The sequence below is a fragment of the Diadema antillarum genome, unplaced genomic scaffold (genome assembly GCF_040938485.1).
Source record: "Diadema antillarum isolate AM-2024a unplaced genomic scaffold, OU_Dant_1.0 scf00000210, whole genome shotgun sequence".
Lineage (NCBI taxonomy): Eukaryota > Metazoa > Echinodermata > Echinoidea > Diadematoida > Diadematidae > Diadema > Diadema antillarum.
Window position 1 is genome coordinate 66,652 of NW_027271099.1, and position 27,907 is coordinate 94,558.

Sequence of the window (27,907 nt, forward strand, 5' to 3'; positions counted from 1 at the left end):
TAATTCATTTGCCTCAAGGAAGGCATATTGCCTGAATGAAGACAATTTGTTTTTGTACAATACCAGTAAGTGGTTATAGATGTTCCTCCTGCTGTTGCTTTCTGTTTGGTAAGGTTGATTGCTCCATCTATGTATTATCGCAAACACCAAGTGGTAAAGAAGAAACAAGCCTTGGATTTGGAGGACAAAATAAACAACTCGTCTTCATCCATGCGAGTTTGTTGTGCTCCTTTAGCCTCAGATGGAGCGTTACTTTCAGAGGAGCATGTGTTTGCTTGTGTTTCATGTATTCCTAATCATGTTGTTACCATAGTGATGGTGTATACTCTCCCTTGCTAGGGAATCGACAAGCAGGACTCCATGGACTTTGAGGAGGGTGAGATGGGGGACACGCCCTCCTTCACCCCAGTGGACTACCAGCTCTACCGGAGGTTCTGGTCGCTGCAGGATTTCTTCCGCTACCCACAGCAGTGCTACACCGCGGATAAGTGGAAGGAATTTGCAAATGTAAGTTCTGGACATCACATCGATCATTTATATTCAACACCTTCAATGGGGCTCACATTAATTTGAGGTCTGTAGCATAATCTCTTACTGCATCATGCCTGTAATCATGCATATGACACGAAGAGATTGTGGAAATTGGCACAGAATTATGGCTCATGCAACTTTGGATGGAGATGATGTAACAGTACCTGCACCTGAGACCTTAATCTGGAAAGGATTTCTCAAATGAAGTAAAACAAAAGACAAAAACAATGAAAAATATGAGAAATTTTGGGAAAATGAAACCACTGAACTGAATTTCTACATATTGATCCTTACAGTTGTATGCAAAAATACTTCAGAAACGGATATTATTATGAAGGTCCCCATAAGGTCTTCATACCTACTGTACCAGACAAGAATAATTTCGAAGGATTTAAATCAGCTACTGTAAACGTGGAACTTTTCGCGGTACATTAATTTTCGCGGATTTCGCGCTACGTTCGGCTAGCGTGAACTAAAAAACGCGCCAATATATCTTCGCAATTTTCTATGCACATTTTGAACGGGCTGAATTGTGTGCGCTTCGTCGCTGATACTGCTACGTAGTACAGACATGTGTGCGCATATAGCAGTATCATCGCACGCACCGCACGCACCGCATGCACCGAGCCCACGGCCGATTGGTGTGCTACATCCCTGCGACTACAGAACTAGTACTTGATTGTACCGTTCGTAGAGGACACTAGCAAAAGTAGTATGCCAACGCTTTTTTTTTTTCCATATATGTGTAAAGCCTGTTTGAGTCTATCTAAATTTTTTGTTTCACCTGTCAGAATTTTTTAGTCTTAAACAGACTTTCTGATTTCATTTTGATCGCCACGTCACGTTCCTCTGTTCGGTGTCATGTGAAATATGAAATTTTGTATTTTGAATAATCTTTTTGATATGAATTTAGTGTTTTGTATAATAGTAGTATACTTTTTGATGAATGTAAAGTCTGAGTTTTTGATTGAGGTTTTGTAATAGATAGTAAGGGAATACAAAGAGGTTGAAGAAGGGAAAGTGAAGAAGAGGATGGTAAAGTTTATAAGGCGGGGGGAAAGAGAAGAAGAAAATGAGTAGATGAAAAAAAAAAGTTGTGGTTAGTCAGGTCATTTGTATGAACAATAGAGATTATTTATGAAAATGAGATAACAACTGATTTTATTTTCATATGTGTAAGATCTGAAAGTTTTTTAAGTGTTTTAATATGAATATGATTATATATATATATATATATATATATATATATATATATATATATATATATGTATATATCTTTTTGACAGAGAAGAATATAATCAATGTTTTACTGAAAGTTATATCGCCCATGCACTCTGTGTTTTTGTTATTCAAGTTCAGCCTTTTGCAGGCACGCCGAAACTTTCTCTTTTTGACATAACACTCAACTTTGTTACAAATCGCATGTGGATTCATTATTGTTAAGGTTGTTTTTTTTTTTTCTCTCTTTGTAATGATGTGTTTGATTATGGACCCTCCATTCATTCATTTATTTCTGATTTCATCTCAATTTTTTTTTCATTTGCCAGAATTTTTTAGTCTTAAGCAGATTTTTTAGATCAGTTTAATTGCCATATGATGTTCCTCTGTCCTGTGTTATGTGAAATAAGAAATTTTTTATAGTTTGAATATTTTTACTGATATGAAACCAGTGTTTTATGTAATACATTGCAATAGTATATTTTTGATGAATGTATATTGATTTTATTTTTTTTTTTTTGATAGAGACTAAAGGGTATTTTGTTTTTTAATGATGAAAAATAATAATGTGTGATTATGATAAGGATGATTTCAGGGAATAAGAAGAGGTTGAAGGAGTGAAAGTGAAGATGAGGATGGTAAAGTTTATAAGGAGGGGTAAAAGAGAAGATGGAGGAAAAGAAGATGAGTAGATGAAAAGAAAGCTGTTTTTTTAGTAAGGTTATTTATCAAACAAAAGAGATTATTTATGCAAATAAGAACAGAGATGTGAATAATTGTATTTTTTGTTTGTTGATGGTAAAGGTCAATTTTATTGTGCAATAGTTAATATTTCTAATGTATGTTTGTATATTTGAATGTATTCATGATGATCTTCGTAAAATGTCCACAATTCAGCCTCCTGGCTGCAAGAGATGTTATTTAATAAATACCTTTCAATAAATAAATAAATAAATAAATAAACTAGTACTACAGTACATGTATCGAGTAAAATACATGTACTACGTAGTTGAGCGCTTGTACTCGCACTCGCGCCGCTCGCTACGTCGCTTATCGTACGCTGGCATAGCAAGCTATAGTAGCAGAGGCCGCTCTGGATGAAAACAGCGAATGTGTATTAACCTGCTGCGGAGCGCGAATTTAAAGGACAAGTTCACCTTCATAAACATAAGGATTGAGAGAATGTAGCAATATTAGTAGAGCACGTCAGTGAAAGTTTGAGGAAAATCAGACAATCCGTTCAAAAGTTATGAATTTTTGAAGTTTTTGTGCAGTAACCGCTGGATGAGAAGACTACTGCAGTGTATGTATAACTTAGATGTCACATGCGTACAACAATATAAGGAAAATATAAAGAGAATTTCACAAAATTCTATCTTTTGAAAAAAGTACACATTCCCCTGACTCGTTACCGACAAATGTTATGGGTAGTATTATTCCCCCCACCTTTACAAAGAGGCAAGTCAAGTGCTCTCTTATTGTGCGAAAAAAGTGAAAATGTGTCGAATTTTCTTTTACATTTTCTTTATACTGTTGTACGCATATGACTCACAAGCTGTAGTAGTCTCCTCATCCAGCGGTTCCAACACAAAAATTTTAAAAATTCATAACTTTTGCATCGATTGTCCAATTTTCCTCAAACTTTCACTGATGTGTTCTACTATTATTGTTGCATTCTCTCAATCCTTATGTTTGTGAAGGTGAACTTGTCCTTTAAGAACCCGCGAATATGTTTTCGAGCCGCTCAGCGCGAAAAATTAATCGCGCGAAAATATTGACGTTTACAGTAGTTGAAAATGTCCATGTTTCATTCGTTCATCCTTTCCCTCTTTCATTCTATCTCTTTCTCTTATTCTATATATCTACTTACTCATCTCTCCCTATTCTCCATGTTCTATCTGTCTGTCCTTCTGCCTCTCCTTTCTTTCTATCTGTGAACATTTCTCTGTTCTCCCTTCTATCATTCTCTCTGTCTCTCTATCTGTCTATCCCATTTATTCATCTGTGTATCACCTGTCTATATATCCATCTATCAATCTATCTGTCTATCCATCTATCTTTCTATTTATCTATTCATCTATGTACATATCTATCTATCCATATATCTATCTGTCCATCTATCTATCTATCTGTCTAACTATCCATCTATTCACTTGTCCATTTATCTATAATTTATCTATCGATCCATCTATTTATCCATCTATCTTCTACTTGCCCTTCTATCTATCCATCAATCTATCTATCTATCTATCTATCTATCTGACTATCTGTCCATTTTTCTATCTTTCTGTCTGACTGTCACATCTCTCTCCCTCTTTCCTTATCTGTCCTTCTGTCTTTCTTTCCTCCAGAATACCACGGCCGTTCTGGACGCCTTCCAGAGCATGAAGCTGGACGACGTGGTGGCCAGCAAGAAGAAGAAGCGCCACCACCACCACCACCGTTCCTCGGCGGAGCAGCAGAGGCAGGAGAAGCAGGCCAGGAGGCTGTTACAGCAGCAACAGATGGACACTACCAATTCTGACCAGCAGGTGGTCTTTGCCAAGTATCTCACCAGCGAGAAGGTAGGTTTGGGCACGACTCCCTGCTTACTATTTGTAGAACGGCTCTCAAGCCCTTCTCGCAGTAGTTTCATTTTCTGTACCTTTCCTGTTTTATAATGGGCCTTAGGATGTTGTTTTAATGGAAAAGTGATTAAGCCCACGCCATTCTATGGCACCCAACACCCCCCCCCCCCCCCACACACACACACACACACACACACACACACACACATGCTACCACCCACTCCACCAAGAAGAATGTGGGGAGAGGGGAGAACAGCCCTAATGATGTTTAAAAGATGGTAAACATTTTAAACATTTGTATTTGCTGGTAACTGAGATGCTGAGGAATGCAGGGGACGTTGATCGGTTTAATACACAGGAGAAAAAAAATTCGTAACTTGAATCATCATTGTAATGGTGATTGCAATTCGTTTTTAGAATTATCGGACCTTACACACGCTCGCTTGAAAACTGTGATTAGAATTCGAATTCTCGAGCGAAGGCGTTACGTAATCCATGGTGGCTTGTCAATCAAGAAACGTACAATCGAGTGCATGCATGCGGCACGCGTATTATCTACGGAAGTGCTTGAAAGGTCACGTAAGCTCCCCCCCTCAAAAGATGTTTTGGAGGTCAAGCATAACACGTGCAAATTTCGCACCGTAATTTGAGTGAACTTCGCTGGAATTCACCTCCGGACTAGAATTTGAATTCGTGATTGTGATTAGCATTCGTGATTCTAATTTGCTTCCACATGTGCTAAAAATTCGTCATTAGAATTATTTTTCACTGGAATCATCATTCAAATGACGAATTTTTGACCGTGTGTAACCGCTCTTAGTTGCTCAGCTGCATCCTGTAGGGCAACAGATAGGGAAGATTGGCATGAGCACATCCATGTCACAGTGGTGTATATTTGTGCTAGCTGAAGTGATGATGGTGATGAAGACAAGCCTATGAAGGAGTGTATCTTTTGGATTCTTTTTCATTTGGAAATGAATATGCTTTTCAGGTATAGGCAAGACTCGTCTAAAAGTATATTTTGAAAAATGCTTTGCACAGCCTCACATGCGTTCTAATTTCCTGTGTAAATCATTAATCAGCGTAGATTCCCAAATGTACCCATATACAATGTAATACCGAAATATGATATGCTGATGGGGATTGGATAAGAGACTACCCAGGTATCCAGTAATGCTAAGATTTTTTTTTTCCCTACAGCTCTTTGATCTGCAGCTGAGTGACTCCATGTTCCGTCGCTATGTCTACGTCCAGTTCCTGATCCTATTCCAGTACTTGAACCAGCAAGTCAAGTTCAAACAGTGAGTGAGGAGTGAGGGAAGGGTGTAGGGCGAGGGCATGACCAATGAAAAGTTACGCCTTTCATTTCTCAACACTGAATGAAATCTGGGCATTGATCTACAACATGCAGTATCTCCCCTGATGAGAGGCTGTAGAGACAGCCATGACTAATCCATCACAATGCTCTTTCTTCTTCTCTTTCTTCTTCTCCTACGTCATCATTTTGTTTCTTTGTTTTTTCCTCTTTACATATGTGTTTCTATCCTTTTCATTTTGTTCTTGCTCTTCTTTTCTTTTTTATGTTTTATTTTCTTTTTATCCTTTTTTCTATACTATATTCTCTTTTTTTCTTATGTCTCTTTCTTTTTTAATTTTTCTTCTTTGCTTATGTCATTGTTTTGCTTCTTTTTCTTCTTGTTTTCATTTTGTATCTTTTTTTCCTCCATCTTCTTCTTCTTCTTTCTCCAGAGCCCACCATACCTTGACAGATGAGATGACCCAGTTCATCAAGGACACCAGAGAGAAGGTTTACACCCTGCTAAAAGAGACTCCGCCCTACGGTCAGAAGTTTGCGGAAGGGATAGACGTAAGAATAACCCTCCTTATTTTCACCGGTCAGTCATAAATTCAACCCTTCCCAAAATGTATTGTCATTGGTATCGAACGAGGTCCAGCAAATTAAAACATGATTGGAGCACAGGGGTTTGTTTACGTGGGTAGCAAACAAAGTATACACCAGGTACCTGTTAGCTGTCATACTAGGCAGGGGATTTAATTCAAAAGCCAAAAAAAAAATAATCATAGTACAGTATTCATCGCATAATCGGGACAGGTTGGGAGTAGCAACTACGGCCCCTTTAAGCGAGGTGCCCGATTTCACGATGAGTACTCACCATACACTAACGGCATACGACATGTACATGTAGTGCACACACACACACACACACACACACACACACACACACACATGCATACTGACGTACTGTACATGTACATGAATACACAACCACGCTACCCCTCGGCGCGACCCTCTAGCTCATTCACAACTGAGGAAGATTGTGACGTAGGCACAGATCACAGTGTATTGAAAGTTGAAACACTCAGAGACAAGGAATTTGGACTTTGCCCTCAAAGTGTATGACTGAGATTAAACAACGTACACAGCCTGAGTTGTGTGAGCGAGGCATGTTTTTTAAACACATGTATCAACAAAATCAAAGATTGCTTGAAGAAAAATTGTCCCGTTTATCAGAGGTCCCCGCCCGATTATCCAGTGAAAATAACGTGCATTGGAAATGTTTCTGGGAAGCATATGTCATTTAAGCGAGGTTCCCGATTATCAGATGCCCGATTATGCGATGAATACTGTATTGTGGCTAAGTGGACACATGAACATGCTTTTCTACTACTATCACTATGCCTTTTCACTCATAGTGGATAATTGAAAACATGATTATGTGTAACCACAGCTCTACAACAAACCAACAGACACTGATTAAACCATTGTTACTATCATTCTTCTTCTCTTTCTTCTTCATCTTCTTCCACTTCTTCTTAATGACATCACTGTTGTTATTATTGGTAGTAGATGCAGTAGTACACTATAGTAGTGGTACTAAGAATTGTAGCATCATCATAAATTGCCACCAATTATCTTGTCTAATGCAGCACATACTGAGCCGAGAGGAACACTGGAATGCCTGGAAGAATGAAGGCTGCCCCAGCTATGTCAAGGAGAAGTGAGTTTTAATTACAAAGTAGTTTGGGTGAAGGAGTCTTTTTTATTTGAGAGTTATGATGAGAAGACAAATTGAGGGATTTCAGCATTTTATTTCAGTGTAGCAGCTGTCTCTTGTATATGGATGGGACTGCAAAGATAGACATACAAGCAAACAGATTGATGATAAATGAATAGATAGAGGGATGGATAGTGTCACGTGGGTTTACTCAAATAAGGATAACTTCACACATGCCATGTACAGTTACCTCTCAAGGTTTATTTCCAATAAAATTCAATTCACATACAAAAGATTATTTGGCCAGTCAATCCATTTCTATAGCACTCTCGTCCATTCAAATCTCTAATTTCCAAAAATTGAACCAATGTAAAAGTCAATATCAAAATCTCACTTTTACTGTTTAAAAGTGCATCACCCTCTTAGAAAATAAACACATCAGTTGACACTGTCTTGACCTCAAACCATTCCACTCAAAGGTCACTGACCTAACCTCAATTATTCTCACTTAGAGAAATTCAAGCTTAATTCACAAATTGACTTCCCTTTGCTTGAATTCCGTCTCATGTATGCAGGTCATATGAGATGCTGTTAGTTTGGCTTTAACTCTGGTCCACAGCAAGTCCTGAGCTGACTTGACTCTGTGCGACCTCTCTGATTCTGAGTCAATCCAAATTTACCAAAATGTCCAGGTCCTAATCTCACCTGACATCTAAAACTCTATCTCTTCACGTCCACTATCTACATCGTGCCCACCCAACAGGACCACCACAACTCAATTGACAGTCCTGAATTGACTTGTCCTGAAAATTTGCTAATTCTGGCTCAAAATCACTGCCACATCTTACTTCATAATCTCATTTAAGTCTTAAACCCAGTCATCACACTTTAAAGCCACATTCTCCATTGATTTACCTGAAACAGACTTGACCTGAATACATTATGCATATTATGATTCAACTCAATAATGACCAATGTTACATCTGGGAATTTTGGTATTTCATACTTATAAACCACCTGAAAATTTCACAACAACCTGGGTCTCAATAGGTACAAATCAAATATATCTCGGTGTATTTGAGTGTATCTCATCTCACTACTAGTCTTTGAAAGTTTGTCAGACTTTTGCAAATACTTCTGCTCTCAAATGCGAATGTGTATCGAATGTATACATCACCATGATCTGGCCTCTGTAAGTCTATGGACGTGTCCACTGGTCTCGCTAACTAACGATGTAACCACGCGACTCTCACTACCAACGCGAGATAGCTATCGCGATAACTCGTCTGACCTCACATGCACGTTGTCTCAGCAACATGGAGACTCAAGGCCATGCAATCCCAGCTTAAGTGCATCACCCAAACTCCAGTCCAGTCGGTAGTGCGACACGGAAACTTCTGTTCCGTCCTTAGTGCCATCTATAGTAATGATAGTCATAATTCCAACCACATTTCCTACCAAAATGTCTTATGGTTTTATCATTCCGAATGAGATACACTTATGTAAACATAAGCATTGCACTAATGGGTGTTTTAGGTCCCCAAGCAATGACATTCAATTTATAATACATCAAAATTTAATGACCAACCAATAAAATTATTCCTACCTCACATTTTCACATTTAAATCTGACATACAAAAGTGCACAGCAAAATTACACTTATTCATAAGTTCTACGAGCATAAGGTTTGTCCACAAATATCAAATACTTCATCTGACCTTGTCAATGTAATATAAATAACTGTAATTACTGAAAAGCTGAACTCCAGTTTTCTCAATTTACTTTATGATTACATAAGTGCACTTCACAACAGTCTTCACCTTTCATATAAGACCTTTAATATTTGTCACTTGTAAATTCGCTTATAATTTCATTGTTTTTCACCTTAAACTCCATTGTTTCTAGTGAAGAACAAAGTCAAGATAAAACTCACCGATGGTGACCAAAAATTGCTCAAATACAGCTTACAAACTGCAAAACCAGCTCCAACTCTGCTGGCAGGTTAGCAGCCTTCCTCAACCCAGTGCAGTAGTTTACAGCTGCTTAAATTGAACTCTCAGACAAATTACTGCATGTTGCAAAGTAGACTGTACGGTGTGACAGCGCTGGAGAACTCTGTCCACTCAACATGGCAGCTAGGGTGTGTCTGACTGCTTCTAATACACCCCTCTACCAAGGTACAACCAAATGGCCAACTTCAAACCAGCCAAAACCAGTTCTCAATACACCTACATTACCAAGTCTCTATACTGTGTAGTGTGTACTTCACTACACTGACATACAGGTTTCAATCATTATCATGTTAATTAGTTTCACCATCAATGGCACTTGAGCATGTTCACCATCAATGGCACTACTCATACACAATACAAGTGTTTACTCATAGTTGCAATCCAATAAACATGTGTTTGACATACTAATCTTATTAATTTGTTAAAAATAGACAAAACAGAGCAGTGTGAATTTCAAAATTGTCACTTTCATTGTGACAGATAGATTAAAGATAGATAGATGGAAGATGAATAGATAGATTGATTGATAGACCAGTAGATAGATACATGTAGATAGGTAGATGGAAGATGAATAGATAGATTGATTGATAGATAGATAGATAGATAGATAGATAGATAGATAGATAGATAGAGATAGATAGATAGGATGGATTGACTAATGGATGGATAGATAGATTGATACAGGCATAGACATAAAGATAGGTAGGCAGGTAGGTCGTGGATGGAAAGAGAGAAATTTGAGAAACTAAACAATTTACACCCAGTTATTGAAGTTGGCAGCATTGTCAGTAATGTTAGTACCATTCAATCCAGGAGATTACAGCTGTTCCTATCATGGCATACCTTGGATGCGCTGCAAATGATCATAATTTAGTAAATCAGACGGGAAGGTGAGTGGTACATTAATGTTTTGAGTTGACAAGAATACTGGCAAGATTTGTTTTACTCAATTTCCTTTATTACCCCCCAGCAAAACTTCAAAGTGTATATGATATGAAAACTTGGCAAAGAATAATGTTGGTGTCAGTTACCTGGCCTGAGTTACCCCATACTTATGACTATTGATAAACTTATGAGGTTTTGCTTGAAGTCCTTGCAATGACATTAATCTCTACAGCTGTCAAATACAAGTACACTGTACATGTACGTAAGTTTCTGTCTCCCTATATTGCTTTGGATGACATTAAGAGCAATCTTTAGTTGAGTGTAAGCCCATTTTGTCTAAACTTTTCTATTCATTTTTGTTGCTATCGCTGTTTTTTGCAGAGGTAAAGCTGAGCAGACTCGTCCCAGACCAAGGTAATGAAATCAGTTTCATCACTATTGCCAATTGAAAGAGAGAGAGAGAGGAAAAAAATTTGAACCAGTACAGAACTCGATAAAATAAAATTGTAAGAATAGAAAAGAGAGTTTCGCATATCTTTGTACCTGACTCGTGATTTTTGACAACTTGCTACCAGATCATGCAAACTCGCCACCATTGCATAGCATTTGCTGATTTTGAACATGAAAAATTACATCAAGTGGTGATTCTGACCATTTCAACGAGGCGAAAGAGAAGTTCGAGCAGGCCAGTGGGCAGGAGATTTGATAGAATTTAATGATAATGAGAGAAAGTTTAGCATTTGAAGCTTTTGGATAATCTGTGGGTGCGTCATCAGTCTCTTTAGCACTTCATTTTTAGGTGGCAAATGTTTGTGAAAACTCACATGTACAGCCTTTGCTTAGCAGGAAAATTATTAGATTAATAAACAAAATTATGTAGAACATTGTTTTGAGGGAAAAGTATGTTCAATACTTCTTTGATTTGTGAGTTCGTCTCTCCTTGTATTTGATGCCAGTGTAAGATAGTATGTTGGGGTCAGGTTATTGCATACACTTTTCTGGGCATTTCATCACGCTGCCCTCGTTGACTGTAACATACACACTGTTCTTTTCTGCCTGTAGAGGGCGCAAGAGGACGCTGGGAGAGGAGTTGAGCATGACCGGTGCGGACAAGAAGGTCGACATGGGGAGCCCCGAACTGACCAAGCTGTGGAACGTGTATCCTAGCAACCTGGAGGCGTGTGCGTCAGATGATAGGTGCGCTGAAATGACATGAAGATATGATAAAACCAAAGTCTGTTGAGTGTTTGCATTTCAGAGAAAGCTAGATACCATAGTTTTGAATGCTGTACGTCCATTGCTTGGCAAACCTAATGTATGTGTGTGGTCACTAGCATTAGAAAATGAAGAGATTTACACTTTCATGTGTGTGTGCGTGTACACTGTAGCTATAATTTGTGTAGGAGCCGTTCCATGCATTTGTTTCATTTGCGCCATCTAGTGTTGAACATAGGAAAAGTCACATGTATGTTGGTTGTTAGGGAGAGAGGAGAGGTGAGGCGCCAGGGTAAGAAAAGAGCTTCAGAGGTGAAGTGAAGACTGCTGTTAGAGATAGGCAGGAAAAGGGTCATGAAGAGCAGAAGGTAGAGAACCAGAGGTAGGGGTGGAAACCTACAAGTTTCCTTTAACCTCTCATTGCTTACGTTGTTTTCTTTGCTCATATTGTGTGATATTTGCCACTTGGTTTGGATCAAAATAAAAGGAAGGGAATTGTTCATTTGACCGCCAGATGAGATCCAAATCTGTGATTACTATCACTGCGTGTGTCGCATGTGAGTACGACAATCAACGGTGTGGTGCACGATGAACAGTGTGTTGGTGCGCAGTACAGCTATTAGGAGGTTTAGGATGCTGTTACATAGCACGGAAGAAACATCGATGTCAGTATATGGGAGCGTGTAAGGTGCCTGTAGGCGTGTGGCTGTTTAGTACGGCGAATACCCCCCTACCGTCTGTGACTGTGTGTACGTGAAACGTCGAGAGTGAAAGGAACAGCTGAAAGGAAGGATGAACATGTGTATTTAATGGTGGACAACATACACAAAGTCACAAGATCACACATAGGACCTCGGCGCGTACATTCTTAGTTAAAGGAAACTTTGGTTAGCTGTTCAGCTGCACAGTTCATGACTCGATGAGTTAAAGGGACAGGTCTAGCAGTAGCAGTTATTACGATTTTGAGTTGGATATTGAGGATCAGAACTGCTAGAAATCTACATTTCAACTCTCAACGAGTCAAGGCATTTATGATGACAGCATAACGTTGGTCACTACCCACCCTCGACGGTCTAACAGAGTAACGTTACATTGAGGCGAGTTCAACTGGAGCCAACACAGAGTCAGATGCAACAAATGGAATGACAATGGCAATGGTTTCAGTGTTTGGATTTGCTAGGTGAACTGCGAGTGTGACTGTGAGTACTTGTACAGGCACTAACAACGTTAGAATACAGTGCAGTGTACATTTTGCCCTGCTGGATAAAGGCAGGCATACGTCTTGTGAAATATTATCGTACTCTATAGAATTAGGTACAGGTACAGCCCTACATACACATGGTAGAACCTACCTAATAAGATGAGTTCATAAAAGATGAAATAAGCAGTAGAAAACATATTGAGTGAACAAAGCATTCTGTCCAGAGACTGAAATGTGGGACCAAGTCTATGACTCTAAAAGTCTAATGTCAATGATACCAAGGAGAAGGATATGAGACAGGACTTATGTCTGGATATGGTATTTTGGATCTACTATCTGGTATTTGACTACAAGACCCAAGAACTGTACACTCTAGTCAGATGTAGACCTACAGCATATTGTGGAATGGATTGCACATCAACAACAATAGAACCTAAATGAACAAATGAGAAAGATGATTAGAGAAATGCAAACCAAGGCACATAAATATGGAACAGAATTAGCCTTGAAAGAGGATCGTAGTCATAGAGGCAAGGCTGCGCAATGAGGAACAGCTACTGGGTTGCACAGGAAGTAGGTAGAAGACAGGATCAGACTTCAAACAAATAGGAAGGAGGAGGACCATCTATGATATAAGGCAAGATCAGAAGAAGGTTCTACCAGTAGTTGTGAAAGTAAATTGAGAACTTTGCAATACAGATGGGAGAGGTAGCAGATGAAGGATAAGCATCTCGCACATCAGGTCCACATTCAGAGGCAGGATCACTAGTAAATAGTAGGAAGGACGTGAGAGGCGCTCTCGTCTAGAACCTATTTGATCTTCACACACTGGTAAGCTTTGTTGGAGATACACAAATGGAGGAACCAATTCCAAGTTCGAAGTTATTAGATGGTTCACTGCAACCAAGTGTTGTTCTGCAGAGCATGGATCCATGGATGCCAGTAGATTCAGATTTCCCTGGGACAAATTTAGAGACTGAGGAGTCACACGGAGCAATGCCGCCCCCAACGAAGTGTGATGAGGTACATGCTATGGATAGTGTGTCACAAGCATCAGGTAATTCAAAGACCAGCGTGACCAGTGTGCTCATGGAGGCTGCTGGGAGGAAGGCAGAACTGATGGTGAAGTTGGAAGGATTGAAGAGGAGACAGGCCCTCGAAAGGGAGGAACAAGAACTGCTAAGGAGAAAGGAACAAATGGAAGTTGAAATAGAACTTGCTGCAGCTACTGCAAAGGCAGACGCCATGAAGCAGTTTGAAGGACCATTCCCTCGAGCCTTTAATCCCATTCCAGCAACACCAGTGCAAGTTCATAGCCAGACACCAAACCCAATCACAGGCAGTCCTGCAGAAGGAGATTCAAGAGCAGATGTAAATGCGGCCAGTCACTTGACAGAGGTACTGATGCAGCAAAATCAATTCACACAGCTTCTGTTGGAGTGTCATATGAAGTCATCGTTACCACAGAGGAATGTGCAACCCTTTGATGGAAATCCCATGTATTTCCACAGTTTCATGAGGGCATTTGAACATGTGATTGAATCCAAGACTACCGATAACTCAGACGGGCTGTACTTCTTGGAACAGTACACAAGAGGTGAGGCTAATGAAGTTGTGAGGAGCTGTATGTATGGTGACAACCATCAGCAGGCTTTCATCAAGGCAAAGGCATTGTTGGGGAAGAAGTTTGGTAATAAGCATCAGGTCCTCGACAGAATGATGAAGAAAGCTGAAGCTTGGCCAAACGTGAAGAATGAGGATGCTGAAGGATTACAGAGCTACACACTATTTGTGACCGAGCTGAGCAATTTGGCCAAGGACTTGCAGCTTGAACAAGAAATCAATCACACACAGCACATTAAGATGGTGATATCTAAGCTGCCATTCAAGCTTCGAGACAAATGGAGGTACACTGTCGACACCATACAGGAAGTACATGAAGAACCCCTGACATTTGCTGATGTGGTGCGTTTCGTGAGTAGGCAATCACGAATTGTAAACAACCCATTGTATGGTGATATAACAGGAACACCAAAGTCAGGCGAGGGACGTGCTAACCCATCCAAGGCTACTCCTTCAAAACCAAGGCAGAGTTTCAGCACTGTTCTAAAGAATGATGAAAGGAAGAAGTGCTTGTATTGTAACAAGGACAATCATCACCTGACAGACTGCCGAATTTTCACCAAGAAGCCCCATGATCAGAAGGTGCAATTTTGTCGCATGAAGGGTTTATGCTTTGCTTGTCTCCGAGGATCTCATTTCTCCAAGGACTGTAAAGAAAGGTTGAAATGTGAGCTGTGTCAGAATAATCACCCTACAGTGCTACATAGGAATCCTGCACACTCAGATGAGAGGAAGTCTGAAGCTCAGAGCCAGGTAGAGAATGCTGAATCTGAAACAACTCAAAGGAAAGAAAGGGAATCTGACACTGGAGTGCAGTCAACAAGGAATGGAGAAGGAACACGAGTTGTGGAGAACCATACTTGCTCGATGACGAATCGTGGAGTAACAATGGATGCACAGCCAGCCATTATTCCTGTGGTGGTGCGATCAAGGGCAACTGGCAGAGAAGTAAACACATATGCCTTCATTGACAGTGGCAGCAATGGGACATTCTGCACTGAAGCACTGAAGGAAAGGTTGCAGGTTAAAGGAAAGTCAAGGATGATACATCTGCAAACCATGACTGATGAGAAGGTGGTACGAACACACGTATTACATGATCTGGAAATATGCAACATCAACGGGAAAGATGACTTTTCCCTTCCTGAGGTCTATACTAGGGCATCTATACCCGTATCCAAGGACGATATCCCGAGAAAGGTCGATTTGGAGAAGTGGTCGTATCTACAGGAAGTAGAAATGCCAGAGATAGACGCTGAAGTGGACATATTGATAGGAAACAATGTGCCAAAGGCATTTGAGCCCTTGCGAGTCATCAGCAGCCAAGATGGTGGGCCATTCGCGTGTCAATCAAGATTAGGATGGATGGTGTATGGATGTCAGAGGCATGACAATAGGAAGCGACAGTGGATCACCTCGCATAGAGCTCAGGTTAAAGGCTTGGATGACATTCAAGAGAAGTTGAGCAGTCTATACAACACAGATTTTACAGAGCTGCTGTCGAATGACAAGGAGGAGATTTCCGTAGAGGACGAGAAATTTCTGAGAGATGTAGGAAAGACGATCAGGCTTCGTGATCAGCACTATGAGATAGGACTCCCATTCAGAAGGGAGATAGACTTGCCAAATAACAGGCCTCTCGCCGAACAGAGACTTGAACATCTGAAAAGGAAGTTCCAAAGACAGCCTGATTTCCATCAGAAATACAAGGAGTGCATGGAGACAACAATTCAGAGCAGATACGCTGAAAAGATAGGAGAGCAGGAGTTGACAGGGACAAAGGGAAAAGTCTGGTACCTGCCACATCACGGAGTCCTGCACCCACAGAAAGGCAAACTGAGGGTAGTGTACGACTGCTCAGCGCAATATCATGGAGCGTCCCTAAACCACGAACTCCTAAAGGGGCCGGATTTGACCAACAGTCTATTCGGAGTGCTGACAAGATTCAGACTGGGAGAGGTAGCCATCATGGCTGACATAGAGGCAATGTTTTCTCAGGTCCTAGTGCCCAGGGTAGATAGAGATTTCCTGAGATTTTTGTGGTGGAAGGATGGGGACTTTCAACAGCCGCTGATCGAGTATCGTATGTGCGTACATGTGTTTGGCGCTATTTCTTCTCCATCATGCGCAAACTACGCATTGCAGAGAACGGCGGATGAGCATGTGAAGTCATCATTTAGGGATGTAGTAGAAATCATTCACCGTAATTTCTACGTCGATGATTGCTTGTATTCTACCGATTCAGTGGAAAAGGCAATTGAGACGACAGAAGAGCTGACAAAGACGTGTCAAAAGGGGGGATTTCACTTAACAAAGTGGAACAGCAACAAGAGAGAAGTCCTGGAGCAGATCCCAGCTGAGGAGAGAGCGAAGGTTGTCAAGGATTTCAATTTTGAGGAAGGAGGAATGCCAACCGAGAGAGCACTTGGCATGTTATGGCACACAGAAGATGATGCTTTTGGATTCAAAATCCAGATGAAAGAACGACCACCTACTAGAAGAGGAATTCTCTCCACAGTTTGTGCTCTGTTTGACCCCATTGGATGTGTGTCTCCAGTCACATTGCAAGCAAAGCAGCTTCTACAGACATTGTGTCGGCTGGGACTAGGGTGGGATGAACCTATCCCATCAGAGTTGCTGAGGAAATGGCAAACATGGCAACGGGAACTCCCACATCTGTCAGAATTCAAGATGCCTAGATGTCTAATGCCGGGGCCTTTCAGGGCAGCGAAGTCAATCACCCTCCACCACTTTGCCGACGCCAGCGAGAAAGGTTATGGCACTGTATCATACATCAGGACAGTAAACGACCAGGACGAAGTGAAATGCAGCTTCCTGATGAGCAAGGCAAGAGTAGCCCCTTTGAAGCAGATTTCCATCCCTCGAATGGAGCTAACAGCTGCGACAGTAGCAGTGCGAATCAATCGGCTGGTAAAGGAGGAGCTTGGTGTACATGTACCTGTGGATGACACATATTTTTGGACTGATAGCATGACAGTGCTCAGGTACATCAGAAGTGAGACAGCACGGTTCAAAACCTTTGTGGCAAACAGGATCGCCGTAATTAAAGATGGATCGCGAGTGAACCAATGGCGACATGTCGAATTTGCACTCAATCCAGCTGATCTGTGCTCTAGAGGATGCAGAGTTGCACCATTCCTCAACATGAAACTGTGGAAGGAAGGTCCAGACTTTCTTCATGCAGATGAAAGCATGTGGCCAGCGCAACCAGAGAACTTGGTCATGGCAAGTACAGACGACCCAGAGCTGAAAAGGAAGATTTTGGCTTGTGATGTTGAATGTGACGAGCCATGCCTGAGGGAGACAAAGAGTACCTTTGTGACAAATGCAAAGGAACGTGATGAAACACTTGACCCTGTTGGAAGGCTGTTGTCTCACTACTCAGACTGGACGAGTATGAGGAAGGCAGTGGCATGGATGCTGAAATTGAAAGAAATGCTGAAAATGAAAAAGAGGGGTCAGAGGGATGACACGGGTGAAGCTACAAAGCTGACTACGAAGGATATGGAAAATGCTGAGGAGGCTATTTTCCGCTACGTCCAAGGGCAAGCATTTGCTCCAGAAATTGCAACACTGAGAGGAGAAGAGTCAAAGGTCAATGGGAAAAGAAATGGAGTAAAGAAGTCAAGCTCCATTTACAAGCTTGATCCTACACTTGACAATGGCCTGCTCAGAGTCGGAGGAAGATTGAGTAAGGCAGCCTTGCCTATGGAGGCAAAACACCCATTGATTCTGCCAAAGGGTCACCATGTGTCGGAACTCATCCTGAGAAACATTCATGTGAACTCTGGACATTGTGGGAGGAATTACATTCTCTCCAATTTGCAGCAGAGGTACTACATGCCTGGTGCCAATTCAGCTGTGAGGAAAATGTTGCGAAGATGTGTCATGTGCAGACGACGCAGAGGGCAGCTGATGCAGCAAAAAATGGCAGATCTTCCAAAAGACAGAGTGATGCCAGACAAACCACCGTTTACACATGTTGGTGTGGACTATTTCGGACCAGTGGAGGTGAAGAGGGGACGCAGTATGGTAAAGAGATATGGAGTGATGTTTACTTGCCTTACCATACGTGCTGTACACATTGAAAAGGCAGACTCGTTAGACACAGACTCATGTATTGCTGCCATAAGACGTTTCCAGGCACGCAGAGGAGCGATCAAGGAGATGAGATCTGACAATGGGACCAATTTTGTCGGCGCTGAGAGAGAACTCAGGCAGGCAATCGAGAGCTGGAACTTGGACCAGCTTAATAATGCGCTGTTACAGAGAAACATCCAATGGACCTTCAATCCACCTGGTGGATCTCATCATGGGGGAGTCTGGGAGAGACAGATTAGGACGGTTAGGCAGCTTCTTTTCTCCCTGACGAAGCAGCAAGTCATGAGTGACGAGAGCTTGCAGACGCTATTCTGTGAAGTGGAGAGTATCATCAATAGTCGACCCATCACTAGAGTTTCTGACGACCCAAACGATCTGGAAGCTCTAACACCGAATCATCTGTTGCAGTTGAAGTCTACCCCCCTGCTGCCCCCATCGGTCACTAGGCAGACCGATATCTATGCGAGACGTCGATGGCGACAGGTACAATATATGGCGGACATCTTTTGGAGGAGATGGCTGAAGGAGTACCTGCCGCAACTGCAGGAGAGGCAAAGATGGGTGTGCCGCAACAGAAACATTCAGGTCGGAGATGTTGTGCTCGTCGTCGATGACACGCTACCACGAAACGTTTGGCCGATGGGACGAATTCAGCGAACCATACCTGACAGAGAAGGCCTTGTCCGTCGCGTTGAGGTGAAGACCAAGACTGGTGTTTATCTGCGACCAATCAGCAAGCTGTGTCTCCTTTTAGAGGGAGATTCATGACTGTTTTTGCAGATCTACACATTCGATCGCGATGGAACATTTTGCTGGAATTTCGCGATACTTTCAGTGATCATATGGGTGTAAAAATTGGAGATCCGGATACATATACGCAAGTAAAGGTGATCAGATATTGTGATAATAAATTCTGGTTTAATAGTATAGAGTGTGTTTTGACAATGAGTAATTCCTTTTTTGTATTTTTTACATGGAACAAAATTTGTGTCGCGAACCGACAGGAATTCACATTGCGTTTCGTCACAAATCAAGTCAACCAGCTGAAGGGGAACTGATCGTAAAGCTTGGTTTGTGATTGGACCGTGAACAATTTTGTGTCAAGCCTGGACGGACTGTGCGAACAGATATTATGATGTGACTTGGACTCCATGGGATTTGATAGAACAAATGAGGAGCCAATTAGTCACATGAACAATTCGTCAGATGCAAGAGTTGAATTTTGTATGCAAGTACAGTTTCGTTACCTGGTATACATCATTATGTGTTTTGATAAAGCATTGATGTGATTTGTATGCGGTAGTTTTTATAATTGTATGATTATGCACAGATGGTATTGTGTAGTCATATATAGTGCATTTTGCCATGTGATATGTGATGGATACAGACAAATGCTTAGCAGAATTTGCTTATTTGTTTGGTTGTATTCTCCTTTAACCAGTAATGTAATGAGTAGTATATTGTGTATTCAGCCTATTTTAGAACATTACAAATTCCAAACATGCCAAAAGGGAGACATTCTAAATTTAGGCTTGTTGTTCAAGTGGAAATATTGTCAAATTCAAGATAAGTTATAAGCAAGGGAAGAGATTTTGATTTTTGGCAAAGCATATATAAAGAAAGATGGTATTGATTTTAGTACAGCTGTATACACAAATAGTGTGTTAAAGGTCAGTACATAGTATGATGTTATATACCCGCATAGGTATACATATGTATGCATTTGAGTTATAAGAAGACATGAGAAACGCATATACATGAAAATGTATCTTATGTGTGTCATGGTGACATATGTCATTTTTATTCAGTGGCAAGCAAATTTTCTTACCACAAGTGCCATATTGTAAAGTAAGTAGCATGAGTTTGCTCTCATTATGTTGTTTCGTTATGTTGTATTTGTATTGGCAATCAGTGGAAAGGTGATACAGGTTTTTTAATGCTGTTTTGTATGTACAATTGTATACCGGTATTCAGGTATACTGCAGTGCAAAGCAACTTCACTCTCTAGGCCAAGAGACCATCCAGAGTGAGTCAGTGAATTAAGATGGCTGTGGCATTCACAAGGCTGTAGATAAAGTAGATTATGTTTGTTAGATCTCAAGAGATTCAATAATTTTGTGCAGAAATGACAGAGAAGGTCAGTGCACTTCTACCACAGTGTTTGGTTACTTACACAGTACACTGATGTTGTTCGGGTTGGGTTATGTTGATACATGGTTTGATGGACAATAGTCATTGAAACACGTTTTATTGTTCATGTTTAACCCACTTTAATTACGTTTTGTTTTGTTGTTCCTTTTTTGTGCAAAAAAATTTGGTGATATACAGTATTGCTCAAAACAGTATTGTTTAGAAATGCAACACTGGAAGGATGCATATTTTTTTTTTTGAAAGAAATAGGGGTATCTGTAATAAGCATATCAACAGAGTTCATGAGAAATGTATGAATAAGATTTTATATTTTATGTTGATACTTGATATGCATTGGTGCACAGGTATGCAGTATCATCCAGAAGTGGTACAAAACTGTATGTGTGTATGGTTGAATTCCATGCTGTAAATACATTTATGTTTGGATTACATTGTAGATTAAGGGTACAGTGTAGGTCAAATTCAAGCTAATAGATTTGGTAGGTTTAGTTGGTCATTGTACATTTGAAGATGTTATATGTTTCGTTCTGTTTGCTATGCCGGGATGCATACATATTTGACACATTTATGCAAGCTGGGTATAGTATCGAGTGTACAATATGTTTTGTAAACAGCTGGCTTTGGATTTGGCTAAATCTTGAAGTGGTCAACAGTTGTGTTGCAGAAGTATGGGAATACATTTGATGTAGTTTGTTTATGTACATGTTAAAGGTATAAGTGGACTGCAGGTATGATGTATATTTGTTGTATCATGGGTTACAATTAGCAAACTCATGGTTGCAAATAAGGAAGGAACAGAAGAGGCGTGGCAGTTAACGTTTTAGTGTTTATTACAGAACTGTCTGTCTCCAGACATGCACTCATAGATATATAAGAACAGTTTCAACAAGTGGATTGTTGGAATGCATGCTGACACTTGAGGCACATGCATACATTAGGCTACACAGAGGTTACATAATGAATGTCAGGGTGTTTAGACACTTTATGAATATGTGATGTTCTTCTGTAAACATAACAATATTCAATTTTGTCCTTGCCATTGTTGCCAGTGAAAGGTGACTATTTCTGCATCAAAGACATGTTTTATAGGCTTACATGTGTAGCACAAGGTTGTATGTGTAAGGGGTTGTTGTAGTTTGATAGTATGTAGCATATTTTCGAGTTAGCGTTGTTTATTGTGGTCAATAGATTGTTGGGTGGCAAGAAGGAACATTAATGTGATTAATGATGGTGGTAGGTTTTGGTAATTTTAAAAGGGGTTACCCTCTTTTGAAAATTAAGGGGCCGGTATGTAGGAGCCGTTCCATGCATTTGTTTCATTTGCGCCATCTAGTGTTGAACATAGGAAAAGTCACATGTATGTTGGTTGTTAGGGAGAGAGGAGAGGTGAGGCGCCAGGGTAAGAAAAGAGCTTCAGAGGTGAAGTGAAGACTGCTGTTAGAGATAGGCAGGAAAAGGGTCATGAAGAGCAGAAGGTAGAGAACCAGAGGTAGGGGTGGAAACCTACAAGTTTCCTTTAACCTCTCATTGCTTACGTTGTTTTCTTTGCTCATATTGTGTGATATTTGCCACTTGGTTTGGATCAAAATAAAAGGAAGGGAATTGTTCATTTGACCGCCAGATGAGATCCAAATCTGTGATTACTATCACTGCGTGTGTCGCATGTGAGTACGACAATCAACGGTGTGGTGCACGATGAACAGTGTGTTGGTGCGCAGTACAGCTATTAGGAGGTTTAGGATGCTGTTACATAGCACGGAAGAAACATCGATGTCAGTATATGGGAGCGTGTAAGGTGCCTGTAGGCGTGTGGCTGTTTAGTACGGCGAATACCCCCCTACCGTCTGTGACTGTGTGTACGTGAAACGTCGAGAGTGAAAGGAACAGCTGAAAGGAAGGATGAACATGTGTATTTAATGGTGGACAACATACACAAAGTCACAAGATCACACATAGGACCTCGGCGCGTACAATTTGTAAAGCTCTTTCATATGTACTTACTGAAACTCCAAAATCCAAACAGCAGGAACAAAAAAATAAACCAAAGCAGAAATGCCTGTATTAGTTTAACAAAGCTCACACTCTTGTCAAAGTGTGAATGACATTCTCTTTTAGTGAGACAATCTATACTAATAGGATTGTGTGATCCATATTGTGAATGCTACTTTCTGGATATCTGTACATGTTCAACCTCCAACCCCACTTTTTTTTTTCATTGAAAAGATATTGTTTGAAAATAATTCAGTCATTCTATGTTACATTTTTTTTTTCGTGTACAAGACAATTCCAATCACCCATTTGCGCATGGCGTCTTTTTCTTCCACAGAACATCATATCTTGAATACGAATGAAGCTAAACTTGTCTTTTTCCCTTTGTCTTTGTCATTTCAAGGATTTTCATCCCCCAAGTCGAAGAGTTTTTCCAGGAGGCCATCGACCAAGCTGACCCAGAAGCGATGATCGAAGCTGAGTATAAGTAAGTTTCCATGGTAGCATTCTTTATGTGCCAGCATACATTGCTCATATTCCTTATTTCCACAGCAACTTTCCAAGAGCTCTAGCTTTCCATGAAAGGATAATTGTTCACATTCTGTCACTCATGATTGATTTGTTTGGTCACCTTATTGCCATGAGGAGAGATGTCTGTGCAAAGCCTGTCGCGGACAACAGAAATTTTACTGTCAGTCTCGACTGCCGAAAGCCGGTGCGGAGTTTGCTCAGTTGCATCCCAAGCATTGAATGTACATCTCGATAGTGTGTAATTGTGCGTGGCTTGTAATCTCTGTAATGCAGCACGTACGCAGCTGCAGAATCACCCGCAACTGGAGTTGACCATAACTCGTGAGTGTACGCTTCGATATACACATTCACTGACGAGCAGTGCTACTCCAGCAGGTCTGCGCAAGTGATGGTTTTCAAATATTCTGTGGACGGTAGGGAATGAAGACTAATTCAAGTGAAGAACACAATATCAGATGAGAGACTCCCTTTAACTATATAATACAATGTCAAGACATGACGAGATGTGCTGGGATGTAAAATGAACTCAGTTTTCACAGGATGGATATTAGTGTTACAATGAAGATTTATGTCAACAGCAAAATCTAATCCAACAAATGGATTATGGATGAGCAGTAGTAACTTTTCAAGGCATATTAAAGTTGTGAATCAGTTTGAATGGCTATTCCATTTATTTTCTTGACCAGCCCTCTTTGTTCCACTTGTGGATGCTCTGTTTTCGATGGACTTGTGCGCAGTCAATGCATAGTGACAGTGATGTTGGCAATATATGGATCATGATAATTATGTAGACAATACGTTGCAGTGAACGGTAGGTGTGTCGCATATAAATCTCCACATAGGGCCTTTAATGTGTACAGCAATTGTGTGTGGGTAGGATATTTTGAGAAATCTTATGCCAATTGTGGTTTATCCGCTTGCATTTAGTTTTTTGCCATCAGATATTGTACACTTTTTGTTTGGCTCTCTTCTTGTTCTGTCTTATTGCATTCTTTTGTGTGTTTCATCCCGTTTTGCCCCATGCAGAGTGGTGAACAACAGCAACTATGCCTGGCAAGCCATCCGGCTGCTGGCCAAGCGCAGTCCCCACTTCTTCCAGACGGTGGCCGTGACGAATCCTCCGCTGAAGACCATCCCGGCATACCTGGAGTACATGGTCACCAAGATTGCCAAGGAGATGCCCGTAAGCCCTGACTTCATCATCATTGTTTATTTGCTGGTTGTGTTGATGACATTGGTAGTATTGTTGCTGATGTTTGTGCTTCTCGTGTGCATTGTAAACGGTGTACGTCTGTCACTCATTTTGAAGCTAGTTTGTGAGAGAGGAAAATATATTGTCACTAACTGTGATTCTTAACCTTTATCAGTTATGTCATAATGACACCTCTCAAGAATAGACGAACCAAGTTATTGTCAGTTTATAACTTCCATTTTGCAACAGTGCATTTTGCTCACCTATATTTGACCCCTAGTATACTTCGAGATGATGATCTAGAATCCTACAAATAAAAGTTAGATTTTGGGAAATCTTGCGCCAATTGGGGTTTTCCAATCACATAAGTGAAATCTTCTGCCGTCAAATATCATACACTTTTTTCCACAAGTCGTGGATCTCTTCAAGATGGTTCCTTCAAGGAAATGAGCTTAGAATAGCATATGGTCATATAAAGAGATAACAACAACTGGTTTTCTCTTTTGCTCCACAAAGTTGAATGCAAAGAAGGTAAGCTGAAGTTAAGACTTACACAAATACACATAGAGACATGAAAATTGTACAACTTATGACATGTATGCCTCAGTTTGTTTGTTTGTTTGTGTGTTTATCAGAGCTGAGCTGTCAGCAAGAACTCTGATTTGATCTGGAATATCAATCCAAGAATAAGGTGTGCATAGTGCTAGATGTGGGATTATTGTGTAAGTTGCCTATACTGTAAAAGTGGAAATTTTCGCGGTGTTGATATGTTCTAGTAGCTGATGTCTTGATTCCGCGGAATTAAAAACACGCGAAACTCTTCTTACCTGGCCAAGCGCAAAAAATTAGTCGCGCGAAAATATCCACTTTTACAGTATTTGAATCTCTCACACTGTTGTTCCTTGTGTCTGTCCCCAGCAAACGGAAGAGAACAAGGCGGAGGAGTTGAAGACGGAAGAGAACGAGGGAGAAAACGATGAGCTCCTCAAGGCTGGGACTGACGGTAAGTTTGTCCCTGTCCATCAGATATGTTTGTTTACCAAGTTAACTTGACAAATTTCTCTCTCTGCTGTGCGTGTAGGTACAGACCACAAGGCAGTTATCTTCCACAACAGATGCAAAACAATCACCTATCTTTCCTCATAACTGAACCGTGATGCATACAACAGAGAAATAACAGGACCTTTGCTGAAATTCTTAACCCCCTCGCCCCCACCCCACCCCGGCTAGTTTAACCCTTACTGTGCTTTGTTTGCCGATTGGCACACATGTTGAAGTGCTTTCTTTGCCAACTAGCCTGGATGTCTGGAAGCAATTTGTCCATGAATGGAGATTGCCTAATCCCTTAATCCCTATTGTGTCACTATGGCCTTCATGTTGGACTGAGACACATTGCTACACCTGAGTGGGCTTGCTACACACTTGTAACTCTACGACTACGTGTAGGTCAAGTTATGATGAATATCTGAATGCTGATGAAAACATTTTGCAAGTTTAGCTAATTGTTGGGGCACATAAAGAGTTAATGAAAAAAGTACTTCTTTGATGGTAAAGTCCAGTGGCCCAAGATAGAGGATGAGGGGCTATACTGCACCCAGCATCCATACACAGATGGAATAATGCTCATTTGGTTGACTTTGTAAAAGGTATGCATGTGCTCCAGTGATGGAAAGCAAAATTGCTGTGTCATTATGTGTATGTTTCCATCATGTGCATCTGACTGTTCCGAGATGCGACATGACAGTGATTCACAGACAGTATTACGGGCAACTCCTGTTTTTACGAAGTCCTGAGGACTGGCTGTTTTCTTTCATTATAAATCTTATCATAAACGAAAAGAATTTTGAATCATTGACGTTAGGGATGATAGTTTTGTGACCAGAATGTTACTCTGTCGTGGAATTTTGTTTAAAATGTGTTAATTGTTACTGGAGTGCTTTGTACTGTGCTTGAAGCATGATAATGTTGAACTGCATGTTACGTGTCATTTCAAATTGTTAGTGGGTTCACTTTTAGATGGAAAAAAAAAATGATAATGATTTTGTAATATTCATCACAACTGTTTGAATGCTTACTGATATTCGTGATAATGTGAGATTATCCATTTGAATCTGAAAATTCTGGCATAGTTATGAGTTTTACTTTGTGACCAACTGTAAATGAGCAACCAGCAAATTCAAAAAGCTGCTATAGCATCAACCAATGTGCCATAAATTGATCTTTGAAGGGGGTTCTTTTGTTAATCAAATGTTCTGTAAATGTACAATACAGAAACCTTCATTCGTATAAAATAACATGAGTGTGTAATTTTCTGCAAAATTATTATCAGGGTTAGACAAGACGATGTCTGCCGAGGTGACCCCTGAACAGCTCTCCTTGGTGGCAGCCAAGATCGGCGACAGCTGGCAGACGCTGGCCTCCGAGCTTGGCTTGAGTGACGACGACGTGACGGCCATCTTGTCAGAGACCTCGGACCAGAAGGAGCAATCGCGGCTGATGCTGCAGCGCTGGAAGGAGGCGCAGGGCGAGGCTGCGTCCCGCGACGCGCTCGTCGCCGGGCTGATGGAGAGCGGGCTCGACGACATCGTGGAGTCTGTCTTCAGCGAGGACAAGGCGAAGAAGAAGAGGAAGACCAGTAGCAGTGAGGGCGTGGTGGATGGAGAAGAGGAGGCTGCCATGGAAACGGACTCATGAGTCTCTCAGCTCATCATCCCTTGTTTTACTCATCCGAACTTCAAGGATGTTTAGCCTTTAAAGCTCAAATAATGTTTTCCCCCTTTTAATCGCTTATGCCATAATGCAGTCCACATTCCACAAGTGAGTGTCTATATTGGGCTGAGAATTGCTACCTGGAAGAGGTAAACAAATCATACTGTGGACCAAGTGGAAACATGCAGCTATCAAAGTAGCATCTGTCAACCCCTCCTTCAGATCTTGAGATGCTGTCGTGGATTTTCCACCACTGGGTCAGAAATTAGAAGCTTTGGGCATCGTTTCAAGCACGGTAAAAGGATGAAAATGAGCAGGAGGTATAAGTGAATCGTGGGAATCGGCACCTTTGATGGTTGACTGTTTGGATGCCAACCAGGTTATAATGCATGTGGCTTGCAAATGCGACTACATGAAGGATAAAGGGCGCGGTTACCAACGATGATGGAAATGTCACCAGTGTCAAAGCTTCGCCTCTTGTGCCAAAAACATGTACGACCAGATTTTGTTGGTGACACATGATCAATCCGCGAGACAGCTGTGTGCTGTTTGCATAACAGATGTCCCTACATCATTGTTGTATGACCATAGTTGTACTTTCTGTGGAGCATCCAGTCAAAGACGAGTCAGACAATGTGTTGAAGGGGGGGGGGGGATGGGGATGGGACTGGGTTGGGCTCAAAGAGAGTATTGTACATAGCAAGTTATAATTGAAATACAGCAGACTCTTGATATACTAAAACCTCTTGGGGCCAGTGAAATCGCTTTTTTATTTCAGGGTTTAAAAAGAACAGAAGAATTCAGAGAAACTCTAAACCACATGGCTAGAAAATCATTTTGTTGTAATGAGAATTTCTTATGCTAATATTCTTTATAATGAGAGTCCATTGACAACATTTGCAAATAGCATAACTGGGCATCAAATTTTATGACCTATTACTGAA

The 27,907-nt window shown here is 40.9% G+C and overlaps 1 protein-coding gene across 1 annotated transcript in view; it reads left to right on the forward strand.

Annotated features, from left to right (window-relative positions):
• LOC139724257 (THO complex subunit 1-like) overlaps positions 1-27,618 on the forward strand; it is a 37,068-nt gene extending 9,450 nt beyond the window's left edge. Inside the window, exons 8-18 of the mRNA XM_071635398.1 lie at positions 340-507; positions 4,101-4,313; positions 5,517-5,617; positions 6,066-6,183; positions 7,266-7,336; positions 10,612-10,644; positions 11,293-11,427; positions 22,935-23,018; positions 24,089-24,245; positions 25,173-25,257; positions 26,584-27,618. Coding sequence (XP_071491499.1) covers positions 340-507; positions 4,101-4,313; positions 5,517-5,617; positions 6,066-6,183; positions 7,266-7,336; positions 10,612-10,644; positions 11,293-11,427; positions 22,935-23,018; positions 24,089-24,245; positions 25,173-25,257; positions 26,584-26,948 — 1,530 coding nt within the window. The 3' untranslated portion in view covers positions 26,949-27,618. The remainder of the gene's footprint in view (positions 1-339; positions 508-4,100; positions 4,314-5,516; positions 5,618-6,065; positions 6,184-7,265; positions 7,337-10,611; positions 10,645-11,292; positions 11,428-22,934; positions 23,019-24,088; positions 24,246-25,172; positions 25,258-26,583) is intronic.
• The last annotated feature ends 289 nt before the right edge of the window (positions 27,619-27,907 follow it).